Source organism: Ixodes scapularis, unplaced genomic scaffold, assembly GCF_016920785.2.
Source record: "Ixodes scapularis isolate PalLabHiFi unplaced genomic scaffold, ASM1692078v2 PGA_scaffold7__128_contigs__length_106722199, whole genome shotgun sequence".
NCBI classification, from domain to species: Eukaryota; Metazoa; Arthropoda; class Arachnida; order Ixodida; family Ixodidae; genus Ixodes; species Ixodes scapularis.
In genome coordinates this window covers 60,735,174-60,762,130 of record NW_024609882.1, presented here as the reverse complement: position 1 = coordinate 60,762,130, position 26,957 = coordinate 60,735,174, and the positions used below count along the sequence as shown (strand labels likewise).

At 45.7% G+C, this 26,957-nt stretch overlaps 1 protein-coding gene across 1 annotated transcript; it reads left to right on the top strand.

Annotated features, from left to right (window-relative positions):
* Positions 1–15,831: 15,831 nt before the first annotated feature.
* LOC115326183 lies at positions 15,832–18,338 on the top strand (the record flags this gene model as incomplete). The annotated part of the gene is made up of 9 exons (XM_042286240.1): positions 15,832–15,899; positions 15,960–16,323; positions 16,623–16,796; positions 16,883–16,958; positions 17,061–17,171; positions 17,260–17,508; positions 17,566–17,737; positions 17,930–18,081; positions 18,157–18,338. Coding segments are annotated over 9 exons (1,548 nt in total), but the record flags the coding sequence as incomplete, so codon positions are not given.
* Positions 18,339–26,957: the final 8,619 nt, after the last annotated feature.

The window sequence follows — 26,957 nt, the reverse complement described above, 5'->3', positions numbered from 1 at the left end:
AAAAAAAACTAAAAAGAAAAGGAAATGTTATGTTCGAGAAAATACTTGGGAAATATCACCTTGCGGCACCTCCCCCCTACCGCGTCCCCAGCAGCTTCTGCTTTACTATATCTTGCATTTTTCTCAAGCAATTGGTCTGACAAGTTCCTCAAGGATTGCTTTTTACATGTCGTCAAAATAGAGCTATATCATCGCAGCACACTGCAGAGATGCCTAACGTGTATTTTTCATGTTTTGTTTCAAAACCCTGAAATTGGTTTGATATAAAGACGGTTACATCTAATGGAAAATGTTTTCCAACTAGCTGCGCAAGGATAAATTGGTTTTATGTGTGTAACCTTTGTAGCAACCATTTACTACATTGCAAATATGAGTTCATCGTGTATAACAAAGACGAAAGGGAATGAAGGAAAAATGAAATAGAACTATTGTATACCAAAAAAAAAAAAAACAAGAACGGGAGCCTGGGGCAAAAACGAATCGATGTAAATGAATAAAGGAGTAGCTACAAATAAGTGCCACGTATGTGAGGAACTAAGAAGTTATTAAAGTTTCTACGAGCTCAAGAATGCTGTTTCCGACTTGGAATAGCGAATTTCCTGAGATATAAGAAAAGAGAGAAAGAGAGAGAAAGAGAGAGAGAGAGCAACGCTGTTTACTTCACATTTAATCCGAGCAAATACGAAATTCTACTCAGAAGTGCGATTCCTCTCGTTCGGAGCTTTACATAACTATGCATTTCACGCCAGAGTTCTCGCATTCGTTCTTACGAAAATGGCTGCGCGAAGAGAAATGCATAAAAATAATTAAATATCGAAAAATGGCCGCACCATTTAGAAGTGCGGCGATAATCAAATAAAATGCGGTAAAGGAGACATAGTGCACGTGAGTTATTTTAGATGGTATTGCTTTTTCTCCTTTCAGGGGCTGAGAATTACTTCCCAGGGAGTTTTATTGCCACGTTTTGAGGGAAACTAAATAACGGTGGGAAAGTATGCTTTTAAAGAGGCTGGTTTTCTATAGAACACGCGAATTTTTCAGGCTCATGACTAAGATCCCGCAATGCTGCGTTTTTTGTTTTTTTTTAATTTTCATAAAAGCGAGGTTTCCTCTGTTGATAAATGGCAAAATAGACGCATCTATTAGTTTCTTTGAAATGAAAATAAAAACCGTTACTCAAATAAAAAAAAAACACTACAATTGCATTTTTTTTTCTTTTATCTGCCATCAATAACAAAAAACATGGCCAATCGTTTTATGCAAAGTAAAAAAAGCTATCTTGGGTTTTTCAAGAAAAGCAGAAGTAGTAGTTCTTTGTTTGCACACAAAAATGATATTATTTTGTTATTAGCGCTAAGTAAAAATATATAATTTCATCAAACAAAAGTGGCATTAATGGTCACTACTTCACTGAGCAGAATGAGATTCCCCTGTAAAGAACACACAAAAGCATCGCCATGTTGTGTCAAAACTCAAAAAAGTCAAATTGGACGTTTTGTGTTGATACAGCGTACGGTCGGTCTGCCAGGATGGGGCAACACTGGTTTACACTGTAGATGAGCGATTTTGCAAGTGCAGAACGACTACTAACGTGGGGTCCTTAACGTGCTCACGCAGCAGTGATACACGACCGCACGCCGGTGCGATGCTCATCCAGATCGAAACGGGAAGGGGTGGGGCGCGAACCCATGATTTCTGGGTTCTGCAACGCGAGCTTTCACTCCACGCGCGTCGAGCTGGGTGTGCACTTTAGCCCACTCGGCCATTTTTTTTCCATCCTCTTATAAAACAGATTGTCAATCCACGGCTCGCGAGCTTTGTTTTCTTTAGTTTCTTAAAATATTTAAGGGGAACGCCTCATCATATAATTGCCTACCTTTCACCATAAACTCACTGTAAGCTTTGTTGGAATTTTCTTCAAGATACACCGCACTCCAGTCTTTAATGTCAACTAAGTCCTCGATCTTTTAAAGTGTTTCTTCATTTATTCTGCAATATTTAAATGATTCTTGCTCTGTTACTTTTCAGTTGTTGGGAATAGAGGGAACGCAAAAAATGAAAAAAAAAAATGGTCGCTAATAATTTGTGTTAATATTCCGGCCATGGCATCACTTGTACTTAAATATATTACACATATATGTATTGATGTGGAACTTTCTGAGGTGACCCTAGTTGGCAGCGTCGTAAAATTGCTACAGCCGTAGCACATGGTGGTTTCATTAAACTCTGTCGCATGTAATGTGTCTGAATTGCATTCTTATTGATATCACCAATTGAAAAATATGGGAGTGGGAGCAACTAATGCCTTTGCAAGATGTACCGTGAGGCATATAACATTTTCGTTTATCATCGTGAAAGCATCCGCTACTGAATAAGAGTAGCTGTTTTTAACATATGGAAGGATTCCCCCGCTTCTCTTATCGTCCTTCGTTAAGTTGGCACAGCTGTAGTTATCAAAATGTGGCGGTTGATCGTTTTTGCTCAACCATATTTCCGTAAAGATAATGACGTCAAAACATAGGGAAAGCGAATAAAAAATATATCAAGACCGTCGGTTTTGCCATTAATTCTTCTTGCGTTTATGTGAATAGCTAAGAACGTTGATGAAAATCGCCTTCAGCTTCATTATAATATTCACTCGTAAAGTACTCAAATGGCTCCTTTTCCTGCATTTTAAAGGAGTGGCTATAAAAGATCAAATCTCATCAGTTTTCCTCCTGCACCATTTTTGCTACGTCTGCTTGGGTAGCAATCCTCAAGATTTCCGAGCCGTCGATCTTGTGTGCATGAACCTTCCCGCCTCTGGTCCAGACATACTCTCAACCTACAACCTTTTTTTTTTTTTTTTTTTTTTTTTAGTTAGCGGCGCCCATCAGCTTCTTGTTTTGTTCCGTTAAATGTTCGTTTATATAAACAGCGTTAGCCGGACCCCTGAAGTTCACTGCTTCAGTTATCCTCCGATCTTATTTTGCTTTCATGAGAAGTGCAATTATTTGGGATTGTTGCAGAAAGCGCACAATTATACTTTTTTTTTGTTGGCGTTAGCGTAAGCACCATGTGGCACATACCATTGTATTTGTCGTCCAATGTTTCACCCAATACTTCACCCATCTTTTTTTACAATGTTGTTTGCCTCGGTTTGTGGCGGGATTTCCCTGATTTCTACGTTTTTCAGTCTTAATTCCTTTAATTTCTACATTAGCTAGTTTCACGCGTAAATCATGGTTTTCTCGTTCTAGCTCATAGTTATATTGTGTCAGTTGTTGTATTTCCTTTTGTAATAATTTTAGGTTATTGAAAATTAACTTTACCTCGTGGCAAGTATCACTATTGAATTTGACACTATATCTTAGTAATTGGAGATCAGCTTCGTATCAGGCGCCGGATATTATCGATTACCTTCGCAAAATGTTACTTTTATTTCGCCATGAATAAAAATAAAAATTAGACCAGGCAGCACAGTACACGGCACAATACTGACAGGAACGTCGGCTGTGTCCGGCAGCAGTCAAAAAATAAGAAGCGTAGAAAAAGGTTTTCTTGCGCTAGGCTCTCACCTGCGTAGTCAATGTTTGTTTGTTAGATGCTTGTTGGGAAAGCACCGCTCCCGAACTGCAGACGGTCCAGGATGGTTGTCACTTCTTATAGGTCACTTCTTATAGCTTCTTAGGTCCAGATGGCTGCTGGAGGGCGCTGCAATCTTCGGCACGTGCCATTAACCCAGTGACGGTGTGCAGCTCCTCCTCCCCGGTGACAAGTCAAGTTGTAGGCTTGGGCACTTTCTGCGTTGTCAAAGCTTGTTTGGTAGATGCTTGTTGGCAAAGCACCGCTACGAAAAGAGAATTGAGGGAGAAATTAAGTGATTGCTGGTTTCCACTGAAGTGAGGTGCGGAGGAGTGTAAGTACGTAGAAATCTGCAACGCTTTTTCGGCCGTTTAGCTTAAAGAGTAGCCAAGCTGTCCCAGATATATGGAGTGTCTTTCCAACAGTCCCTGAAGTCGGCAATTTGGGGGATTCAGAGTGATATTCTTAAAACCCTCTTGGTATCTCCACTCCGCAATGACGGTTTCGTCAGCTCCTGTGCCGATCTTAAAGACCAAGCTTTTAGATCACACTAATAAAGAGACCTTTCATACGCAGTAAACCGGGAAGGGGAGGGTGTGCGTTACAGACTTTACTAGTGCTGCAATCGTACTTTGCATGTACCTACAGCTCACGAAAGGTTACATTAAAGAGCTCGTGCATTTCGCTTCCTAGGCATTCTATCCGACATGGTTCTAGAAGTGGGATCTGCTGGCAATAGCTCTCCTCCTGAAAAAAAGTCAGCCCACTGTAACGGCTCCGGCCTGGAACTTCAACGTGGTCTGAACAGGGTACTACCGACCGACACGACACCTGCACAACAAGGTCAACCGCCCCAAACTAACACCTGCGAACATGATTTCATTCCAAATCACGCCACTTGACCCATTCTCATTTTCGCCGCCATCAGAATGGTCCAGTGGAAGGAACGTTTCCTGCATTACCGCGCTGCTTCCGGACTTTTGGGAGCATGCAAAAGAGAGTCGACACGTTGGTGCACCTCACGAGCCCTCAAGCAAAAAACATAGTCAGCACTTTCAAGTTCACACCAGATAAGCAGAAAAATCGCAATGCCATTGTCCAGAGCTAAGAAAGCTACTTAATCCTCGACGGAACATAATCTTCGACCGGGCGAGATTGAATACCATAGTTCAGCTTGACAGTGAGTTTATCGAAGATTTTGCGACAGCTCTCCACGTAGTAGCGGACACGTGCAACTTTGGTTCACATCACCAAGAGCTTATCCGAGAAAAGCATGTCGTAGGCATCAAGGATAACAAGGTGTCGAAAACCCTCCAGCTTGATTCCAGCTTAGGTAGCCTGTCACAACGAAACGGTTCAGCAGCAGAAGACAGAACTTCGTGTTGGCAAGCCCTAGGAAACGGAAGCCGTTGAACAAGGGACCAGAAACAAGCCTCCTAAACACAATACGTGTTCCAAGTCACCGCCTAAGACACAATCTTGTCTACAAATGGCAGTAGTAATAAAAAGAAAGCACGTCTCTGTGGTTGGTGCGGTAAAGAGCATCACTTAAAACTTTATGCCCAGCCGAAACTGCCATCTGCCAGAAGTTTGGAAAAAGTGGTTATTATTCGACTCTTTCCCGTTTGATGCAAGTGCTACCGACCACTGAGCAAGAGCCAGAACTCATCGGCTTATTGCTCTACCCTTCGTCCCCAGCGTGGGACGCCTTTCCCTTGGTTTAATCTAGAAGCTTGGTTTTTATGATCGACACAGGAGCTGACGAGACCGTATTCCGGAGCGGCAATAGTAAGAGATTTTCGAGAATGTCACTCTAAAACCCACAAATCGCCGAATTCAGGGACCTGATATACAGAACATACAGATTTCTGGAATAGCCTCGCTACATCTTAAGTTTAACCCACTGCACTTCTGCACCTCTCGGATAATGAGCAATCGCTCACTTTGGTCTATTCAACTCACTCAATAGTCTATCGGCGTTGACAGCCAAGAAAGGCTTTCACGAGGTCGTTCATGGTCTAGGTAATTTTCAACGAAAATGCGCCATCTTTCTGCGACCGAAAGCCACATCGTACTCGCTCACAGTTGCCTTCACGTAACACAAATCGAGTGCGCCAATTTCAGTTATAACTAGCCACAAGAAGAAAGGCACTTGGCAGTTAGTTATCTTCTGTAGGGTGTTGTCTTCTTGACAGGTCAACATGCGTTACTAAATAGAATAATTATATACATTTTCTTTATTTTTTAATGTCCTATAGATTGGTTTTATATACATATATATGTATATAAGGTTAGAGTTGAACAAATTTATTTCTTCATTATTCTCTTTTTTTTTTTTTTATCCTGCAGCCGCTTTGGTGCTATTGCAAGGGTGGAGGCTCTGAGACAAGAGCAATCATATAAAGTTAAAACAGACAAAGAACATAAAACGACATAAACATCAACATCGACCGCTGTCACTGGCTCACAGAAATTCATCAGGTGATAGTAATCGAATATTTTCAGGCAATTAATTCCAAATTCTAACTTCTCGGGTAAAGAAGATGTGTTTGAACATACCGGTACACGCATAAAACGTTCAAATATTTACGTCGTCATGGTTTCTTGTAGATGATGCATTGGAAATCTTTTAATATGAACTTAATGAGGTAAAACCTGAGGAGTTAATTAATACGTATTTTAACCTTACACATTCGACACGGCGATGCGAAGAAAGGGAACTCAGGCCTAATGGGGTAAGGTTGGAGGTGGGTGAGAAATCTCTGGCATGCGTGTAAAATTAAACGTACTGCCTTCTTCGGAATTAACTCGAGTTTGTTGATATCTGATTGTTTATCTGTATTCCAAATAACCAAACCGTACTCGGTAATAGGGCGGATTAGTGTTTTATATGCCAGAAGTTTAATATCTCGCGGGGCAAACACGTAAAGTGCCCGGTTTCCGGTGACGGCGAAGCCGCTCAAGCCGGAAACTGGCTTGAGTGGTCGAAGCCGCTCAAGCTCGTTTCCGGCTTGAGCGGCTTCGCCGTCACCGTCGCAGTCGCCGTCGGCGCAACCGCGTGTTGAATTAGTGGAAACATCCCATAATGCAACGCGCCGGTCTCACTCGTGACCCGCGCGTTGCATTGTAGGACGTTTCTATAATGGAAGTCACACGTGACGTCAAGAGTGACGTGATGAGGGTCATGAGTGACGTCACGAGGATCCCGCGCGTAGCATTATGGGAAACGTCCCATGAAGCAGCGGGCGGGTCTCATTTGCATCGTTGGACGTTTGACATACTGACATCAGACGTGACATCACGCCTGACGTCACGGTTACTCGTGAAGGTCACGACAATGGTCACAACCTTTACTTCATAAGGCCTTCACTTGTGACGTCACGAGGGGTAACGACTCACGTCACGAGGGGGCATGCAGGGAGCGGAAGGACGAGGAGGAGGAGTGGAGGAGAATGAGAGGAGGAGGGAGGGATGAAGGAGGGGGAGAGGAAGAAGGGAGGGTGAGGAGGAGAGGGGGACGAGGAGACCAGGAAGAGAGGAGGAGAAGAGGGCACGGAGGAGGAGGAGGGAAAGGGAGTTGAAAACATCTTTCATCTTTAGAGCGCAACTCGCCGGCGCCCGTTTCCGGCTTGAGCTGCGTCGCCGTCGGCGTAATTGCGCATTGCATTATGGGAAACGTCCCACAATGCAACGGGTGGGTCTGACTCGTGACCCGCGCGTTCCATTATGGGACCTGCGCGTTCTATTATTGGACCTGCGCGTTGCATCGTGGCGGCGAAGCTCGCTTTCGATAAGTTGTGCATTTTTATTGCGGCCCTGCGCTTACGTAAAAATTTCCACATGTTCTCAATGGCAAGTCCCACGGCAACTCTCACGGCTTACACAGCGTTTTAAAAAGCTTCTCCGCCGAATGGGTACGAACGAGTAAAAAACGTGGCTTCAACGCTGCCACCAGCCTCCGCAACGCTCCAAAAAACGCGATTTTTCGATATGCAAGATGGCCAACCGGTGGCTTCACTCTCGCGCTGCAGCTGCAGCGACCAAGCAGGGCAGAGCCGTATATGTAAAGAGTTTGGCCATTCGTTGGTAAGTATAGGCGACAAATTAGGAGGCGCCAGTTGCCGATAGCGGGCTAGGCGTGTTCCAGGGAGTCTCCACAAATTCGAATGTGGCCAACCAGAAGCCGGAGATAATACCCTGGTGGTGGTCGCGAGAAACAAACCTGATAAGTGCATCGCAGTAACTCTCGGTGACTGAAAATATTGTGCACGTGATGTTTCAATTACGGTCATCCAAAATCACGACGGAAGAGTGTGACTAGCAAAACGATCGACATAATCCGTACGCCAAGCGCCGAGGGCCGGGAATCTGCCGTCCGAGCGGTCACACTCTATCCGAGCAAAACAAAGTTGAGCGGCGCGTTCGTTTCTTACATAGTTCTGCATGATCATAACCGAAACATCACGTGTACTCTATTTTCAACCATAAAACGTTACTACACTTCACTTTTACGCGCTTATTAAAGCCATAAACCAACATATACCTTGGATCAAAACAGTTTCTCGCTACCACCGCTAGGGGATTCTCTTTGGCTTTTGGCTGTCCAAGGGAGCATGTCTAGGACACTTCCTGCGTCTGGTGTACGCCCTGGCTCTGCCCGTGCCTCCCATTGACCAAACTCTCTGTATTTAAACACGGCTCTGAAGCGGGGATGCACGATCGAGCCCTTTCCCCAGGCAGATGCCGAGCGCTCCGCGCTAGCGGTCGGCCTCCGTGAGCGATGGGTCACGTGATCCGCCCCAGTTGCACGCGCTGCCACCGCTTTCATAGCGTTTGGCCTCGCTTTTTAACAGTTTCGGTTCCAATTTCTATGTTGCTGAAAGCATGAAGGAACTTCATGCTTTGACAAACTTTTGGAGTGTTTACTACTTGATTAAGGGTGACGCCGACGTTAAGACACTATTTATTTTTCTTGCATTTATATAAACCCGATGAAGACAACTATAAGTACTTTTGTACGAGCCGTAGGATGCAATTAAGCAATACCAAACACCTACGCCGTAAAGCGACCGCAATCTCCAAAGAGAGTTATATGTACTTATTCGCAGCATTACTTTGACTAGAAAGGGCCTTTGCAGCAGTATATGTTAATTCTCATTTTTAAAATACCGTCAACATTTGGTGGTAAATCCATAAATATGCGAACATTAGCTATGTGGAGATCCCATACCCTTTTGAAAAAAAGTAGAATAATTTGAAAGAAATTAATCACTAATTTTATATCGTGCACACTATGGAGCATACTGTAACTCAAACATAAATATTTGGCAATTTTTTAGACGTTTAATCAGTCTTCGCAATTCAAAAATAAACGAGTGGTCCTCGTTTTCAAATAGGGATCCATGAAATGAGAGCCCTCATTGGGAGCCGAAATTAGACTCCGTTGCTGCATATTGAACTCGTGTTTCCTAATGACTATACTGATCCCCCACTAAGGCGGGCTCCGACGCCAGACTCTATGGCTTCGCGGGCTCACATGGCCATCTCCCGTGACCCAGAGTTGAAACCTCCCTTTCTTCCTTACTTCCTCTCACTATCACCCTCTTTTTCTTTTTCTTTCACTAAGCAAAGGAATCTTCGGCAAAATGAAGAAAATAATGTATTCTTTTTCCTGTAGAATTCCGTGTTGTTTCAAGCGGTATTCTTCATGGCAAGTTCTCGAGGAATTCCAAGAAATGTTCGCGTCCATGGAGAAGAGCTCTCGGGGCCGGAGGAGGTGTGCATTCTCCCCGATTATTTACCCCGCCTTTTTGTTACGAATGAAGCCGTGTGCGCTCCTCCTGTTCGCCTTCCCTTTTGTCCTTGTTGGCGCTTTTAATTTTATAACCCATGAACCAACTCGCCTGCTTTGCCACTTTAGTCCTCTCGTATGGTTCCTGTCTTTTCCTTCACAATCAAGATTAGAAACGTTAGTGTACGGCGTAAACATAAAAAACGAAGATATTTTTTTTGCCAGTGCCTTCGCGGAAAGCAATTTTGATGCATAGACGCGATGACGCCAATTTTTATTGCGAGACTCCAAGATTTTCGATGCTTGTCTCTTTATGTGTTTATATAACTGTATAGCATATATAACTGTGAACTATTTAGAATGCGAAAAGCACAAAGGTCAAAGGGCACCGCTCTGTACAATGGCATAGCGGTGACCACTGTTTATTCTACACAGGTTGTTTCTCGAAACGCGGAAGATATTGTGTTTTGTAAAAAGTACTATGCGTCGTGCAGAACAAAGGGTTCATATCAAAGGGCCAATTGGGGAAGATTAATTACGTTTGGTGTAATGACTTCAATATTGACTTTTTAATAATAAACTTTTATATTTTCAGCTATGATTTGAATTCGAAAATTTCTGGGAATTATCAAAAATCACTAAATTACCTCAACTTAGAACGATGACGTAGAGCATTCTACGGCGTTAAAAAAAACGCTCAATTTGGACGTGTCTTAACAGTTCGGTGGCCTATCGTAGCGGATCTGTGCGCGAGCGGTTATAGCCCTCGTCGTCAAAAAGTGAATCTACCACCTCGCCTTCCTTCTACAAAGAGGGAAGGGGGGGGGGGGGGGGGGCGCTTTAAGGCAGAAAGCGCGCTTCTGCATGATTAAGCTTAGATTTTTTTTTTATCATGCGAAGAAGACGTAGGGCAGATCGTTAACGACGGGGGAGGAGGAAGGGGGTTCACAGATGCGTCCTGATAGGAAGCCATAACCTCGAAAAGCGTCAATAATTGAGTGGCTTTTCAGAACGCCGTAAAACACAGTGTTTTACGGCGTTCCAAAAAGGCACTCAATTAAGCACGCGTCTTGCAAAATAAGGTCATTTAGTGGTTTCCGACGCTTACAAGAATGTTTCTAATTGAAAGCATACCTTTACGCTTACCAATTTAAATGTAATAACTAAAAAAATATCAACCAACTAATTACACCGATCTTTATTCTTTTTACCAGTAGTCCCTTAGGCAAACACCAACACGACATTAAAGAAATGCTTAGTGCGATGTTAAATATACAAAGAGACGATTTGCCCCACTTTAAGAAAAAAACACCTTGTGTAACTGATACGCCGAAAGTGAGCATTCCATTCGTATATTTATGATCGAAAAATGTTAAGGCTAATAGTCCTAATATTTTTGCAGCGAGTAACACAACCAGCCTGTAAATTGACCCCAATGAAAACCAAAAAAAGTAACACATCAAAACTAAAATAATTTTTGTTTATTAAGTAATTATGGCTCATTGAAAGAGAGTTCCCCCCCCCCCCCTTTATGCTGACTATAACAAAACAAAATGTAGGAATCAAAATAAAATACAATGAAAACAAAAAAAAGCCACACAAGTTTTTTTTTTTTATTGAAGTAATTATTCGCGCAATTAAAAGAAGACGACAATAGAGAAACGAAGAATTTTAGTTTGATAGCTACACGGCGAGAGTTTCAAAGATTTATAGCCCAGCATTCGGCCTCGGCTTGTCGCGGCACAAGAAGGCGTGGTAGGAAACTTCAAGCGTTGACAGAGATTGAGGGGATCCTGTTCCCTTAAATCACTACAAAGTCGAAAACGAAAATAAATTTCTTGTCACGATCTTTGTCGGTGGGCGTGCACCAAGACGTCGCTTCTGCCTCCGCTATTTACGAGCTAATGGCGCGGTGATTTCTTTTAAACACGGCGATCATCGCGTGATATATTTCTTCCTGGGCTCTGGGCGTCCACGTGATCGATATCTACAACGCGATGGCTGCGCCAAAAGAGGTTGTGATAAATGTAAACAAAACTGGTTCTGATAAGCATCCTGCGTTGCCCAGGAGGCGCTGCGAAAAATGTCTCGTCAGGACTTGTTTTAGGTAGTAGAAACCTGAGCAACTCAAACTGCCACACACATATAAGCGTGCCTGCTCTAACGCGAAACATGATAACGAAAAAAAAAAAAAAAAAGAGCGAAAAATGATAACGCCGTTGAAGCACAGGCCAAAGCTTGGACGATAAGAGCGTGAACCGAGAAACGCCGTATCACGCGTCTCAAAGAAACATAAAGCGGAAGAAAAAACAAAAACGTCGGGACGCCAGATGTTCTAACGTCACCACTCACCACTTAGAGATACGAAACGCGTACCCTAGCGGTGGTGGCATGAATCCGGAACTTTGGATTGTCTTGCGGCGTCTAATGTAGCCGATTTCGGACGCCCAAAGGTGTTTTTCCGCTCTTCTGCTCTACACAGAAGGAAAAATATTGCGGTGAACGCGCCACAATAGTGGGAGTCCCAACCAGGTGAGCTTGTACTCCCCAAAACGAGGGAGCCACATTTGTTTAAAGCTTGAAGGCAGGAGGCCTATATACAAAGTCTTTACACTAAAGTTTGTCCAAACCTCCGATTACTCGGCATAACAATAAATACTCTAAGTTTCCATATATTGCATCTTAAGCGGGAAGCAAAGTGTGTGGAATCTTTGTACCGAGTACAAAACAAAACATTGCCCATTTTAGTAATACAAGCAATACGGCGAGCAAGTGTTCTTATCTATGTCTTGGGCGGAGGGTCCGCAAAAAAAGGCACACAATAAAAAAAAAGGCACAAAAAAAAATCCTAACGAGTGTGTAGAAAACGCGCTGTTGCAGCGAAACTCGCGCCAAAGTTGTTTAAAGTTGTGAGTAAACAAACGCACGTGGGTGCATTTGTCGGCAAAACAAACGCCCGAGGTGTGCGAGAAGCAGACAAACTTGCACGCCGTATAGTATATAATTATGACTTTGCAATTAGATCACCAAGGCCGACGAAGTAGGCTGTGCACAAAAAGATTTTACGAGACGTTTGCGAGTGCACCTGCCAGCTCGCCACACGGAACGTTAACTGAAAACTACACACAGCAACACACCCCCCCAGACACACCCACACACACATAAACAAACACGCGCACACCCGCATACAAACACGCGCACGCAGACGCATAAAAACAAATATTGCTAGAAGAGAAACCTTATTCCAAGGGTTGATGTACAGGGTGTCACAAAAGAAAATTTACACGGTCTTTTTTACCGCAAACATAAACTAGGCATCGCCGAAGGCTCATTCTCCGCCCAAAGGTAGCGCTAGAGGTCACAACCAGATGCCAAGGTTTCAGCCCGATCCGATAACTTAATCAAAAGTTATAAGTGATTTTCTGAAAATTTCAATGGGAAAATGGCGGCGGACGGAGTTTTCAAACACATGGGGCTCTATGGCACCAGAAACCGAAAACGGGCGAAAATGGGCTCCATTTTCCCATTGAAATTTTCAGAAAATCCCTTATAACTTTTGATTCAGATATCGGATCGGGCTGAAATTTTGGCATCTGGTTGTGACCTCTAGCTCTACCTTTGGGCGGAGAATGAGCGTTCGGCGATGCCTAGTTTATTTTCGTGGTAAAAAAGACCGTGTAAATTTTCTTTTGTTACACCCTGTACTTATACCTGACGCTCTTGAAGTCGTTAAAACACCGGCCAAAATCAACATTGGAGAAAGAGCCGGATAACATTCCCTGTTCTCCAGTTCACTTTAAGTTGGACTGGAGGCGACGCTACGAGTCAATCGAGCCACTCAAGCAGCTACAAAAGTGCACCGTCACGGCACTCACTGTATAACTGGGTTTGCTATCTCCGATCGAAACGGACAGGGGTGGGGCTCGAGCCCAGGATCCCTGGGTTCTGCAGCGTCGCTCCACGCGCGTCGAGCTGGGTGTGCGCTTTAGCCCACTCGGCCACCGATCCCCTTTTTCTTTCTCTCTCTAACCGCTCAACCGCACTGGAAGCGTTCGCAGCCGCTTTGCGAACGCGGTTGTATAAAGATCCAGTACAATTGCACGCGCACTCTTTCTTTCTCAAACACGCAGAGTAAAATGTCCAGGATCGCGGCGCATTCTCTGCGAGAAGTTGGATGAGTCAATGAGAGCGAATTCACGAAGACGATGAGCGCGATGACGATCCACTTTTGGGGTTCCTTGACTGGTTTCATCGCATCGTAGAGTTAGCTGCGATTGTACTTAAAGGGGCAGTCAAGCGGTTTTTGGAGAAGCTACTTTTTGGTGCGATGGCGTTAAGGAAGTGTCAGTGAATGAGTATCTTCAGTTTTAGAAGTCAGAACCGCCTATTAATCACGCAGGAATAAAATACGTGCGGACTCTTTTCTGTACTTGCGAGGGCCAATGAAATTATCGTACGTTTGAAAATTTTGGCGGTCTTTGTAAAGTTTCGCTAAACAAACAATTTTCAGTTCATTTAAATATGTTGTACATGATAATTTCACAAGACGTAAAATATTTCTAGTTTAGAATACGCGATACTGCAATTATCGTTTCACAAACAAGGGACTACGTTTTCGTTTTGCCTTCCTCCGCGTGGGGTGAATTTCCCGTTCCCTCGGGATGCGCGGAAGCGCGCGTATCATTAACTCTTTCCCTCCGGGTTTTCGGGAAGTGCGTTTATGTCCGCCCGTCCTCCCGAGGCGAAATTCAACGTCGCGATATCGTTTGACATCACGTACCAGAGGTTACGCTGCGATGCCAAACGTTTGTTTGGTTACGACTTGCCCCAACCGCAAATCGAAGAACGCCCGAAAAGACCTGCGTTTCGTCGTCCTGCCGAAAGATGAACCTCGGAGAAGCACGTGGTTACGTCGCGCCGGCCGCCAAGACGACACCCAGAACTTGCCTATGACGCCCCGTTTTTGTCACGACCACTTCGACCAAAGTGAGTTCTTCTGCGCGGAGGACACGGGTCGTTCACAGCTTCGATGGAACGCGATGCCGACGCTTCTGCTTCCAGTCGAGGACGTGATCGAGGCATCTCCGCTGAAGCGCCAGAAAGTCGTGGTAAGTTAGTTTTCTTTTTTTCGCGGCATAGCTTTTGTGGGGAGTTCCGAAAATCTTAGAAGCCACGTGTTCGGAACAAGTTGCAAGACGAATTGCGCGTGCACGCGAAGCTTATGAGCAGGAGCTGTCCACGTAAAGGGATTTCTTTGGACAGTGACCGAACACGGACGTACCGATACCCACAAAAAGTGCAATCGATACGTAATGTATAATAATAGATAATCCCAGTGCCAGTAGTGTCGTCAAGATCAGTTATTTCCTGTTTTATGGAGGGTTAATCTCAATATTTCGGACCCCGGAAGGTCGCAGCCTAATTTTGTTTTCACAAGCAACAGCAATGCCGTTACTGTGCACACTGTGATCCGTCGGCACCAGATGAAATAGAACAGGAGCGCGTGAGCGTCTTTTCAGGGTGGTCTTTGGCGAAATAAGGGTGGGTGGAATATATACGGAGTGCAAGTGCGTCTACTGTTCGCGTATCTCATGCGTTCGTTTACAACCGACATGTGCCCACGTGCTCTTGTTTGCCATCTGAGATCAACCAGTGGCAGCGCGTACCTGGCTGCTTCGTAAACGTGTGTTTCTTGCGTATTCTCTAAATTGCGCGTTGATTGGCACGTTGTTTATGCGTATTTATGTTTTCCCGGAAGCTCGTACAAACTCTCTCCTACGCGAAAGGCGCATTTTGGTTCACTTGCACGCCGTATTATGCGCTTCTTTGTTTCTATTCTTTTAGTCCCGATAGTACATGTTGCGCGTTGAAAAATAGAAGGAAATGATTGGGTTACAAAGATGAGGGAAATGCAAGACTATTTTTAATTCAGAAAATTGCCCTCCCCCCCCTTACTTTTACTGCTTGCCAAGCTTGTACCATTGCAAACTGTTACGAGTAATGAAAATCATGTATGCATAACATATCCCAAGAACTAGGCAGATGATGCATAATACCACTGTGTCACCATGAGATTCAATAAATAAATACTCATCTATTCTTCAAACAACAATTCCGCAGGGCAACGACACTGGTGCCACCAGTCGGGTACTAGTACCTTCTAGTAGTCCTGAGCATCAGGACAATGGTGCTGTGGAGCCTGCCAAAACAGGTCAAGGTGCTCGTAAGTACTTTCGGAAATCAGCGTGCATATAGAGGTTACAAGTCTGTAATTTCTAATTGTAGCAGCGACAAACACCCTTGCTGTGGTAGCAGCTGCACCACCAGTAGCTGCACCACCAGCAGCTGTACCACCAGCGACAGCCATTGCCATGGAGGAGGCAGTTACACCACCAGTAGCTGCACTACCAGCAGCAGCACCACTAGCGACAGCCATTGCTGTGGAGGAGGCGGTTCCACTAAGTCCGCTAAGCCCTGGAGCCACCAGCATCTCATCGGGATCCGATCTGACATACTCCCCAACTTGTGACGAAGATTTTGAGAGGTAAGCTGTTCTTGTTTACATTCCGTTTCGTTTCTAAATATTTTCTTGATTCTGCTGCAGCGATCAATACACACCAGGCCCACCAGAGGGGGAGCGACAGTTCCTCGTGTTTGAGAGCTGCCTGAGGGAGCTGTTCAGCACCTGCCAGGAGTGTTCAAGGCCCTGCAACACCACAATCACCCCCCTGGGCACACTGATCAAGGTGAAAAGCATCTGCCCCCTGAATCACGAGCGGATATGGGACAGTCAGCCTCTCATGAACGGGAGGGCAGCTGGAAACATCCTGCTGTCCAGCCACCTGCTGTTCTCTGGATCAAATGTCACAAGCACCTTGAGGATGCTGCGCCACATGAACGTGGAGGTCTTCAGCGATCAGACCTTCTACACGTATCAGAAGAGCCTCCTGTTCCCTGCAATCGACGAAGTGAGCAATATTTCAAAGGGTCTTAGTTGCTTTCTGTTTTTTTTTTCTTAGTGGTGCTTAAATAGGTAGATCTGAAGGCAGAGAATGGTGAAGTCTTAGTTGAAAAATTACTAATGCACTTTAGTCTTTGTAAACAAATACTGCAACACAGCCAGGGTTGACTACTAAATATTTATTTACTTGTGTATTTAGGAGGTACTGAAATTACAAATAAGCAAGTTTTATTTTATTGTGCACACATAACCGTAACTTTGTAAGGTTCACCTGGTTTGAACAGCAACAATCATTTACATTAACAGGTCTACCTGCAAAAACAACAGGATCTGGTCAGACAGCTGGAGGACCAGGATGTTGACATCACCAGCGATGGCAGATTCGACTCTCCTGGGTTCTCTGCCAAGTTCCTGACCTACACTGCACATGTTCAGCAGATCAACAAGATCCTCCACTCCATCCACGTCCAGCTAGGAGAGGTAAGAAACCTGATCTGAGCGAAAATATAAACACTGCTTTGCTGGTCGCATAACACGATTAAAATATGCCACACCTCTGCTTGTAGTCGGAGCGAGCCATGGCAAGTGTCAACATGGAGAAGGAGGGCCAAATCAAGCTGCTGGAATTCTTCAAGGAGAAACGTACGTGCACTCAGTCAAGGCTCAGCAGCTACGCAGCAAATTCCGCAACCTGAGCTCACATTTAGTTTTATTATTGCAACTTTCTGGAATTATATGGTGCAGGTATCCATGTAAAATCCTTGGGCACTGACCGCCACCCTGCCATACGAAAACACATGGAGGTGCACGAACCTGGGACCGCCCACTACTTCGACATTTGGCACATCTCCAAAAGTAAGCAATTTTGACAAGTATTGCATTTAACCTACATTTTCAGGGAAATATGCTGCAGGTTGATCTGAGTTATCTCGTCAAATCTTAGGTGTGAAGAAAAAGCTGAACGCAGCACGAAAACGAGCTGGATGTCAACCGCTAGAAGAGTGGACGCAGGCGACCACCAACCACATGTACTGGTCTGCCATGGCTGCGGGAGGCAACAGGGAGCTGCTCGTTGAGATCTGGCTGAGCATGCAGACCCACGTCATCGACAAGCACACTGGTCACGGGGGCAGCTACACGCGGTGTGTGCACAACGAAATTCTCGAAGCCACAAAAATGTGGATGGATCCCAGTAAGTTATTGCCTTCATAGCCTAGTTTGCTTTTCCTAAACCACATTCTTTCTTCAGACTCCCCGGCCTACAGTCACTACAAGCAGATCACTGGGAACAAGCGCCTCCTGAAGGACCTGGCCCAGATGTCCCACCACGGCCAGACATTCGCCCTGGAATCCTTCCACAGCGTCCTCATTGACTTCGCTCCCAAGTCCCGGGCATTCACTCCAGAAGGCATGCGTGCAATGTAATATTATGATTAAGCTGCATTAATGCTTAATCAGTTTGCATATAATCGTTTATCACCTGAACCTACTACGACCTGACTTAGTCCTTTTCCCCAACGACTAGATATTGGTCTCTCAAAGTACAAAAGAAACGGTCGAATGACAATTATTATTGCAAACATCATCCCTAATAAAACACCATTTCACTGCAGGACTCGAGTGGCAATCTTGCATTTCAATGAGAACGCTGATCGCTGCCAAGCTGAGACGCAAGAGGGCAAGCCACGCTGGGCGGTGAAAACATCCAAAGCACGCAAGGGCCACCACACAGCTTGTCCCGTCAACACAGCACCACCTACAGTAAGTGTGGCATTCATTTTATGGTCGTTGACTTGCTCGGTCATTTGATAAAGTGATAAAAAAGAACCTTCAATTCCAGGCTACGTTCACAAGCTCGTAGAGGAGGTGATCGCAATCAATAGTCGATGGCGGTGTCTTGCTACTGCGGCGAAGGCCAGCACAAACATCTTTCCGGCGCCCATGACTGCGGCCTTTGCCAGGCCTTCAAAGGAGGAGTTAGTGGAAGCACGGAGGTCGCGCTTCGGCCGTACTCTGCAGTAAGGGCACTCTCTAAACTCATGTTTCATTTCCGCAGCCTGAACGAAGTATACCTGCCAGTTAAAATGAGCGTCCTAGTACATCAATGACTCTACTTTCACAGGACTCCCTGAACATCGCCATGCCCTCCATGCAGCCTGCCATCTCATTCTCAAAGCCAGTGGTAAGTGTGGCTGCAACGAAGCGATAACCGCTTTATAAATACGCAACCTTTTCTCTACAGAAATGCCCCGGACAGTACAAAGTCCACTCATTCGTCCCGCAGTCTCGTCATAAAAGCCAGCAGTAAGTGTGGCCGCTGCACGATGCTAGCAATTCTGTAACTACCCAACCTTTTCTCTACAGAAATGCCCCAGGCAGTACAAAGTCCACTCAATCGTCCCGCAGTCTCGTCATAAAAGCCAGCAGTAAGTGTGGCCGCTGCACGATGCTAGCAGTTCTGTAACTACCCAAACTTTTCTCTACAGAAATGCCCCAGGCAGTGCAAAGTCCACTCATTCGTCCCGCAGTCTCGTCATAAAAGCCAGCAGTAAGTGTGGCCGCTGCACGATGCTAGCAGTTCTGTAACTACGCAACCTTTTCTCTACAGAAATGCGCCAGGCAGTACAAAGTCCACTCATTCTTCCCGCAGTCTCGTCATAAAAGCCAGCAGTAAGTGCGGCCGCTGCACGATGCTAACAGTTCTGTAACTACGCAACCTTTTCTCTACAAAAATGCCCCAGGCAGTACAAAGTCCACTCATTCGTCCCGCAGTCTCGTCATAAAAGCCAGCAGTAAGTGTGGCCGCTGCACGATGCTAGCAGTTCTGTAACTACGCAACCTTTTCTCTACAGAAATGCCCCAGGCAGTACAAAGTCCACTCATTCGTCCCGCAGTCTCGTCATAAAAGCCAGCAGTAAGTGTGGCCGCTGCACGATGCTAGCAGTTCTGTAACTACGCAACCTTTTCTCTACAGAAATGCCCCAGGCAGGACAAAGTCCACTCATTCGTCCCGCAGTCTCGTCATAAAAGCCAGCAGTAAGTGTGGCCGCTGCACGATGCTAGCAGTTCTGTAACTACGCAACCTTTTCTTTACAGAAATGCCCCAGGCAGTACAAAGTCCACTCAATCGTCCCGCAGTCTCGTCATGAAAGCCAGCAGTAAGTGTGGCCGCTGCACGATGCTAGCCGTCCTGTAACCACGCCACTTTTTCTCTACAAAAATGCCCCGGGCAGTAAGTTTGGCTGCAGCAAAGGGTGAACCAGCTTATAAAGAAGCAAATTTGTTTTACAACACTTGCACCAGGTGAGCACTACCAGGAAAGAATGGCCAATCCTGAAACCAGAGACCTGCACTAAGGATATGTGTTGCTTTGCAACCATTTTTAAGTAGAATTGAGACCTATTCCAACAGTTGTGTTTGGATTTCAGGACCACGAGAGATGCAAGCTTTGACGACTGATATCACCTGCCAGTGTGGATGTTAGAGGACAAGGAGCACCAGCGAGCAAAGAAAAATATATCAGGAGGCCTCCATTTTTCAATATTTGTTAGCAAGGAGTGAGGCGTAACATTTATTTGAGAAAGTCTGGTCAGTATATTGTCTTCGGTGCAGCTACATTAGGGAAGTCAAGATAATCAGGACCCTATACTTACCAGTGGGCTACCATCTCACGCACTGTTCATAATGTGACCTCGACCGGAGTGTGACATTGACAACCAAGTAGAAGGACAGGGTCTGTCATTGCATGCCAGGCATTTTCAACAGTGTCAAAGGAAAAATAGTAGGTTTACTGAAAGTGTAATGTATATTCAGTTGAAGCATACTAATGAACGTGTTCATGGCACGTTTCTTTTTTATAATTGAAGCATCTAATACCCTGGCGTTGATTTTCCATTTCATGTGCTGGCAAGCTGACAGGTTGAAGAGGAGTTACCAAGATTACAGCACTGCTCGCCTGCGACTTTTTTAATAAATGGGGTTTTCAGCCAGGAGGTAGACTGGCAATGCTGAGTAAAGTTGTGCATAACTCGGATCACTCAGAGTTATTTTTAATGATATCCAAGCAGTACTGCCAGTCTACACCACGGTTTTCCCCCATCTGAATCATTCTCTTGTTTCACCTTTGTGCGATATCTCTCCTGTGTAGACCGGGAGGTGCACTGCACTCCAGATAGTTATAAATAAATGTTTAGAATAACTTTTCTGTTTCACATGACTCATCAAGAGAAGGTGGAAGCAGATAGAATGTATCCTAAAAATTACCTGTAGGATCCGGTGCATCGGGCATAAAAAATGTATAGAGGGCATTTTCTGCCAATAAAGGAATGGTGAAATCATATTAAAAAAATTGCTTCATGATTGTGCCCTGCAAATAAGCAAGTAAGTCTCGATGTACACGGTTGTCCACTGTTGGGGTGCACACGGCACTGCGTGGCTGATGCTCGGTGGAGCGCCGCAGTTGGCTGCCTTGTGAATTGGGGCCGATTAAAGATAGCCATTGTCCAAGCCTTTGCTGCGTCGTCTGCTACATAAGCAACCGACGCGGCAATTACTTCGCTATGTGGCAAAGTAATTTTTTCTCGTGCGGGACACTTGCTGTGTGCCGGCTGGTTTACCTTTCTCAGAGGAACAAGTTGTGCAGAGCACTTGCAGATCAAAGTTTCTGAGCATCATGTGACACCAGGGATGTAAGAACAGTGCTTGCTTCGCCTCAGAACATGGCCGCTGTGCCGACACTGTAGCAGATGACGCGGGGGAGGCTTGGCCCCTGGCTCCCCCTGAGCCTGCGCACTAATTGGCCCTAACTCGCAAGGCGCTCACCTGCGGCGCTTCGCGGAGCGCCGGCCACGCAGAGTGGACGACCCTGTACACCACTCATGTTTGTATACCTCCCCAAAGAGAAACTCGCATGACAAAGACATGGTTAATGTGTCCAAAAAAGCAATCGCATTTTATTACCTTCACAACATACATGACGGATTCACATATCTTTAGTGCCTTTCAAAGATCACATGGCACTATTGACACTTTGTCAATCAACGAAGGAATCAATACTTCAACATTTCTAACATCGCCGACAATCTGTGCTATTCCATGAAGCAGAGCTGTAAAAATGCTAACGCTACAACAGTAATCACAACAAGAAAACTCGTAATATGCAGCAAAGCTATCCAAGGGTGCAGTAATGACCCAGGGCTCACCTCAACCATCAGAATCTCCCTTTTCCCAGACACTGGCAACGCCACACAAAGGCAGGCATGGGTGGGTACTAACCCACGGATTCCTCTTTGTCTGGCCCCTATCCTCTGGCCTGTCCGGCATGGGTGACCCTGGCCGGCATAGCCCAAGAGGGTCATTGGGGCACACAAACCCCTCCACCACAGTAAGGTGGGAATCCGCTTGAGGAGGGGAGGGGGGGGGGGGTGCAGGCAAGTGAAAAAATATCTGCAATGTTGTTATAACTTTTCGTACATTGTTTTTACTGACTTCTGTCTTCGTTAATTTTATTGTTATGCTGTTGTGGTCCTGCTATGAAAGTTTGATAATAATTCTTCCTTGGTTTTCCTTTTGTTGCGAATAGATCACAGCCCTTCCCTTGGAAGTTTGCACCAAAGAGGAAAAACGAGCAGGGTTCCGGTTTATGTGGTCGGAAGGTGTGGACGCTCAATTCATAGACACTCCGTTGAGCGAGACACTGGTTCCCTGCTCGCTTTTCCTCTTTGGTGCAAACTTCCAAGGGAGGGGCCATGATCTCAAAGAGAAAACAAATGAATTATGGTCAAACTTTCATAGCAGAACCACAACGGCATAACAATAAAATAAACGAAGACAGAAGTCAGTAAAAACAATGTACGAAACGTTATAGCCACATTGCAGATACGTTTTGACTTACCCTCATATGTTTGAGCCCCCAGAGTGGCTTTCAGTGACTGTGCCGAAAGCCAGAATACGAAGTGTCGGGAAACCGGCCCCTGATGGCCTTCACCACACAGGATGGCAGTGGTCGCCTGTTGTGCTGGCCAAGGCGCCGCCACAGCCACATGAAGCACTGCCGGTAGGCGGCGTAGCGGTTGCGCCTGAAAGAATAACCACAATAATTTTCTGTAAGACGCAATATCACAACCTTTTAAAATTGCAGATTCTGGGCTCTACCACCAGAAACAAAAAAAAGTGCTGCAACGGGCCCTCATGCCTGGGCAGCAACCGATCTAAAATAACCCGAAGAGCAGAGAAAGTTCTAGATTGTGTCCATTATTCTTCCCACAAATTCAATTGACAGGTGTGAACATTATATTAGGTTTATAATTGAATCGCAGTAGTGTATACTCCATGTGCAAGAAAGTAGCAGCGGTTATGGGGCACAAGTGCAACCATTTTGCGTTGTAGTTCTGCATCGTGTAGTAATGGGCCATAAATCACCACAAAGAACTGTTAGAAAAAGTCAATTCCAACAGACCAGATGACCAAAGCCTAACATGCACAACAATATGCATGTCACAAACCCTAAAATATCCGGCAGCACTGTTCATGCTGACTCGATCGAACTACTGCATCTCTTTGTGGCAAAGAGATGCAGTAGTTCACGCCAAAGAGTCGGGGCATTGCTTTTATCATAATTGCTTGCACGCTATCAATAACGTTTGGATAATTCAGAGAGGGACTTCAATGAAGCTGAGGGAAATTAGCTTTTTTGTTGTTTTTTATCTAGTGTTCAAAGTCTCGACGCACCATTTCGTCTGGAAGCTGCACCTGCCGGAGTGGAATCAAGGGGCAATGATCAAGGGGCACATTCCGCCGTGATCAGCTTTTTTAACGACACAATTGCAAGCCCGTCGCTGCTACCGAGGAGAAAATGGCCATATCAAAACTTCAAAGGCATCCCACGGGGGTCTCGAGTGGCGCAGCAGTCAGAGGCGAAACTTGAGCGCACTACTCCAATGGGTGTGAACGCTGCGTTCAGTAGTGTACCCTGAACGTAGCGTTTATCCATGTTGTGCCAACGTTTGTTGCAAAAGTTACGCCCGTTAGGTCCATAATGTGAACGTAATATTAGTGATAGGACGAATCACCGGAGATTTGGATTCGGACAGATTCATCAGATTCGTCGCTGGTTGCAGACGGCAGTGTGAAAATAGTCGTAAACTTCGCGAATGTGGACAGTTGTGCTTTTCTTAGGTACTGTTACTGCATATAACCAGATTTCGTCTTGCTTATTTCAACATATGGTATGTACTAAACTGTCGTTCTAAACCCTGGCAGGCGCCAAGGTCCAGCTGAGCTGATCGGTGTGGTTGACGTGGGCCTAACCAATGCACGGTTTCGCGGTGATCGGTAAAATGTAGCAAAATGAGGTGTATTATACATAATGTGACGCAACGTACAAGAAATATATATTCAGGCAAGGAAATGATTTGTCTCCTTCTCTAGAGCTGCGTATGTCTGCACCTATAAGGCGCGAAAACTAGATGAATGTTGCTCGTCACAACTTCGACCGCGTACCGGCACCGGTGGCGAAGAAAAACGTTGCACTGTCGTTTCTCCGTTCTCGTCAGCAAGTTTTTTTATCCGTGAACTTTATTTGACGAATAAAAAACACAACACAGGGGTGTCCAACACAACTTCATTGTTTCCAACCAAACACTAACTAAATCGGATAGCATTAACCAGGAGTTTCACATTGTTTCCCGTGTTTTGATAGCAATAGGCGGTATTCACTGAGCCTGCAGGTTCAATTTTGCCAGGGAGCGCCACCGTCGATTCGCCATCTTCGAGGTCGCGGTTTGACTGGCTTGGCTACGCGGTCGTACAATTTTATATCGTTGAAGGAGCTTTCGTTGAACAAGAAAGAAAGAGGTTTATCTCGGGGGCGGGCCGTTTTAGTTTTCTTGTTGCCGCCGAGTACCGCGTGTGTAAAGGCTGAACCGCATGTAAGCGAGCAATGAGACGAGACGAGCGACAGCCACGACTGAAACGACGACGACCCGCTTCGCTGTCGCTCGGTCACTTGCGCGACGAGACAAGCCGCGTGAAAACGACGGGAGCAAGCGACCAAGGCGATCACCGACGTTTTCTAGAAATCTAAAAACCGAGCGACAACCGACCGTGAGAAATCTCCGTCACTCGTCGCCGCTCGCTAAATCGCTTATATGCGGTTCACGCCTCACTGTCGCTCGTCGCGTAGCTGTGTTTTTGGATTTTTAGAAAACTTAGTGCTCATCGCCTTGGTCGTTTGCTCCCGTCGCTTTCATGCGGTTTGCCTCGCGGCAGCGAAGCGGGTCACCGTCGCTTGTCTCGCCGCTCGCCAAATCGCTTACATGCGGTTTTTAAATCGCTAGCGCTAATGAAAAATGCGCCGCATATTTCATAAGCTGCGCACTCTGTGAGCCGCACGGTATGTCTTTGCACAGGAACGAACACCGAAGGCAGGACGTATGTACGACACAGAGGCGATGGAGCAACGCGGTTACACGGCCGTAGTGCAGCAAATCCGCTAGAGAAAAACAATAAAGAAACTAGCAAAACAAAACAGAGTAATCACACCGTGCTACAAAATCACCAAAATAGAAAAATCAGTTCTTGCAAGAGCTACCGCCGTGGGCACGGCGCGCGACACGGAGCGCTTCATGGAGCCGAGGGGGCAACGCGGCCGCGGTGCCGATAGCGACAAAAACGAACTAAAACACACAAAAAATATTGCTACGGCGCTTCAAAAGCACCAAAGTATAAGAATAACCCCTAGTTTCGGTTAAAAAAGCTCTTTAAAGTTGTAAAATGCTGCTAAACCACGCTCAAAAGGTCCGGCCATACGACACCCGCGATAGAAAGAGACCTCGAAGATGGCGACCGTGGTGGGCGATGCCAGCGAACCTAGCGAGTGACGTCAAGTGAATGTCACCTATACCTCAGTGGAAACTCGTTGGAGATAATCGAATCGAACATACTCACTTGTGTGGTTGTGTGCCACTATGACAGTAATTATGGGCACGAAATGGGTCTGTACCGAAGAGCACGTACGGCATCAATCTCTTACAGCGATGAAAAAATGCGCTTGCATTTTTATGTGTGTGCACCAAGCATGCGTATTGGGTCGTAATTTGGAACTGAAACCAATTTTCCCGTGATGTCTGGCTACCGTTCTTGACAAACATCCAAAATAATCTAAACAAAGCGGAACATTTTATTTATTACTGTGATATTATATTACAATATATTTAGTGCACTTTGTAGAACTCAGTGAGTATAATATCACGAAAAGTTGAAACACTCATCAACGTGATTTGACAACCATGGCAACGCTCCGAATGTTTCCAAACTTTTCCGAATCGCTTGAGATTCGGCTACTTTTCCGAATCTTTCCGAACCTTCAGATTCGAATAAAGATCCGTCCCATCACTAGTGATAAGCTAAACTGGAGCTAACCAGATCTCACGAACTTGTTCTGAAGCAAGAGATACTGATGCAGCAATCGAGGTTTTGAACATTTTACTTTCTGATGACCCACAACTTCACAATGAAACACGGCACGAAACGCAAGTAAAACATGCGATGCAACCACTAATGTGACTTCACATTTGAAAAGTAACGTGCGTAACGCTCACTGAAACAGATAGTAAAGTAGCTGTCTAACGTTTTACTGCTGGCGCCGGTTTGCAAGTTAGCCGAACAGCAAATTACGGCGTTGAACTCACTCGTGCGCGGTTGTGCCCATTCCGTCCTGGCGGTAGTGGCGCATCATGAGGTAGGCGACCTCGAGCACCCCCGGATTCAAGCACACCGTCTCGAAATCCGGGTTGCTTGTTAGGCAGCCAGGTTGCCTCGACGCGGCGGCGGGGTACTCGCGGCAGCAGACGCACTCGTCAGCTGTCGGCATCTGCGCGCAACATCCGCACTGGCACCTTTGAGAAAGAAGATAAGAAGAGAACAAGCGTAAATGACACATACAGCGGTAAAATAAACAGCGTATCACCCACCAGTCGGTGTTGCCGATCCGCCCCGTCTCGTCAAAGGCGCCGTCTTCGTCCTCGGACATGGCCGCCTGCTCGTCCTCAGAGCCCGAACACGACTCCGATGCGCTGCTGTCGTATACATCACACGTCGGAGTAGCGTCGTAGGAAATCATCCCCAGGTCGGCTGTCCGCCGAAGAATGTCAAGCTCCAACGGCGTCAGGTCCTCGAGCGTACAGAACTCCGCCATGATCGAAGCTCGAATGACAAAGAAGTTCGGCCGGTGCGGCTACCTCGGGATCGCTGCGCGACGGAACGTTGTTCAACGCCATTGGCCCGAGATCGTTTTGATATGCGTGCGATGACCAATGAGAGTGGTTTCGTTTTCGGGTGGATCCGAGGTTTGGCGGTCTTCATTTACATTTTTGTTAAAGAAATAATCACCGTATGACTATATTTTTTGGTTTTTAGGGATACTTAGGGTGTCTTAATTCAGTTGTCATCATCAAAACACGAACTCAAAAACCGCTTGACCGCCCCTTTAAATAGAAATGAAATATAGTAGCGTAACTGGTATTCGATTTTTATAACCTACGCGCTGCAAAGTGAAAGTCAAACTGGATGTTTTAGTGAGTTATACAGCCTAAGGCCGGTCTGCCAGTAGCGGCGACACTGGTTTACACTGTAGCTAACCAA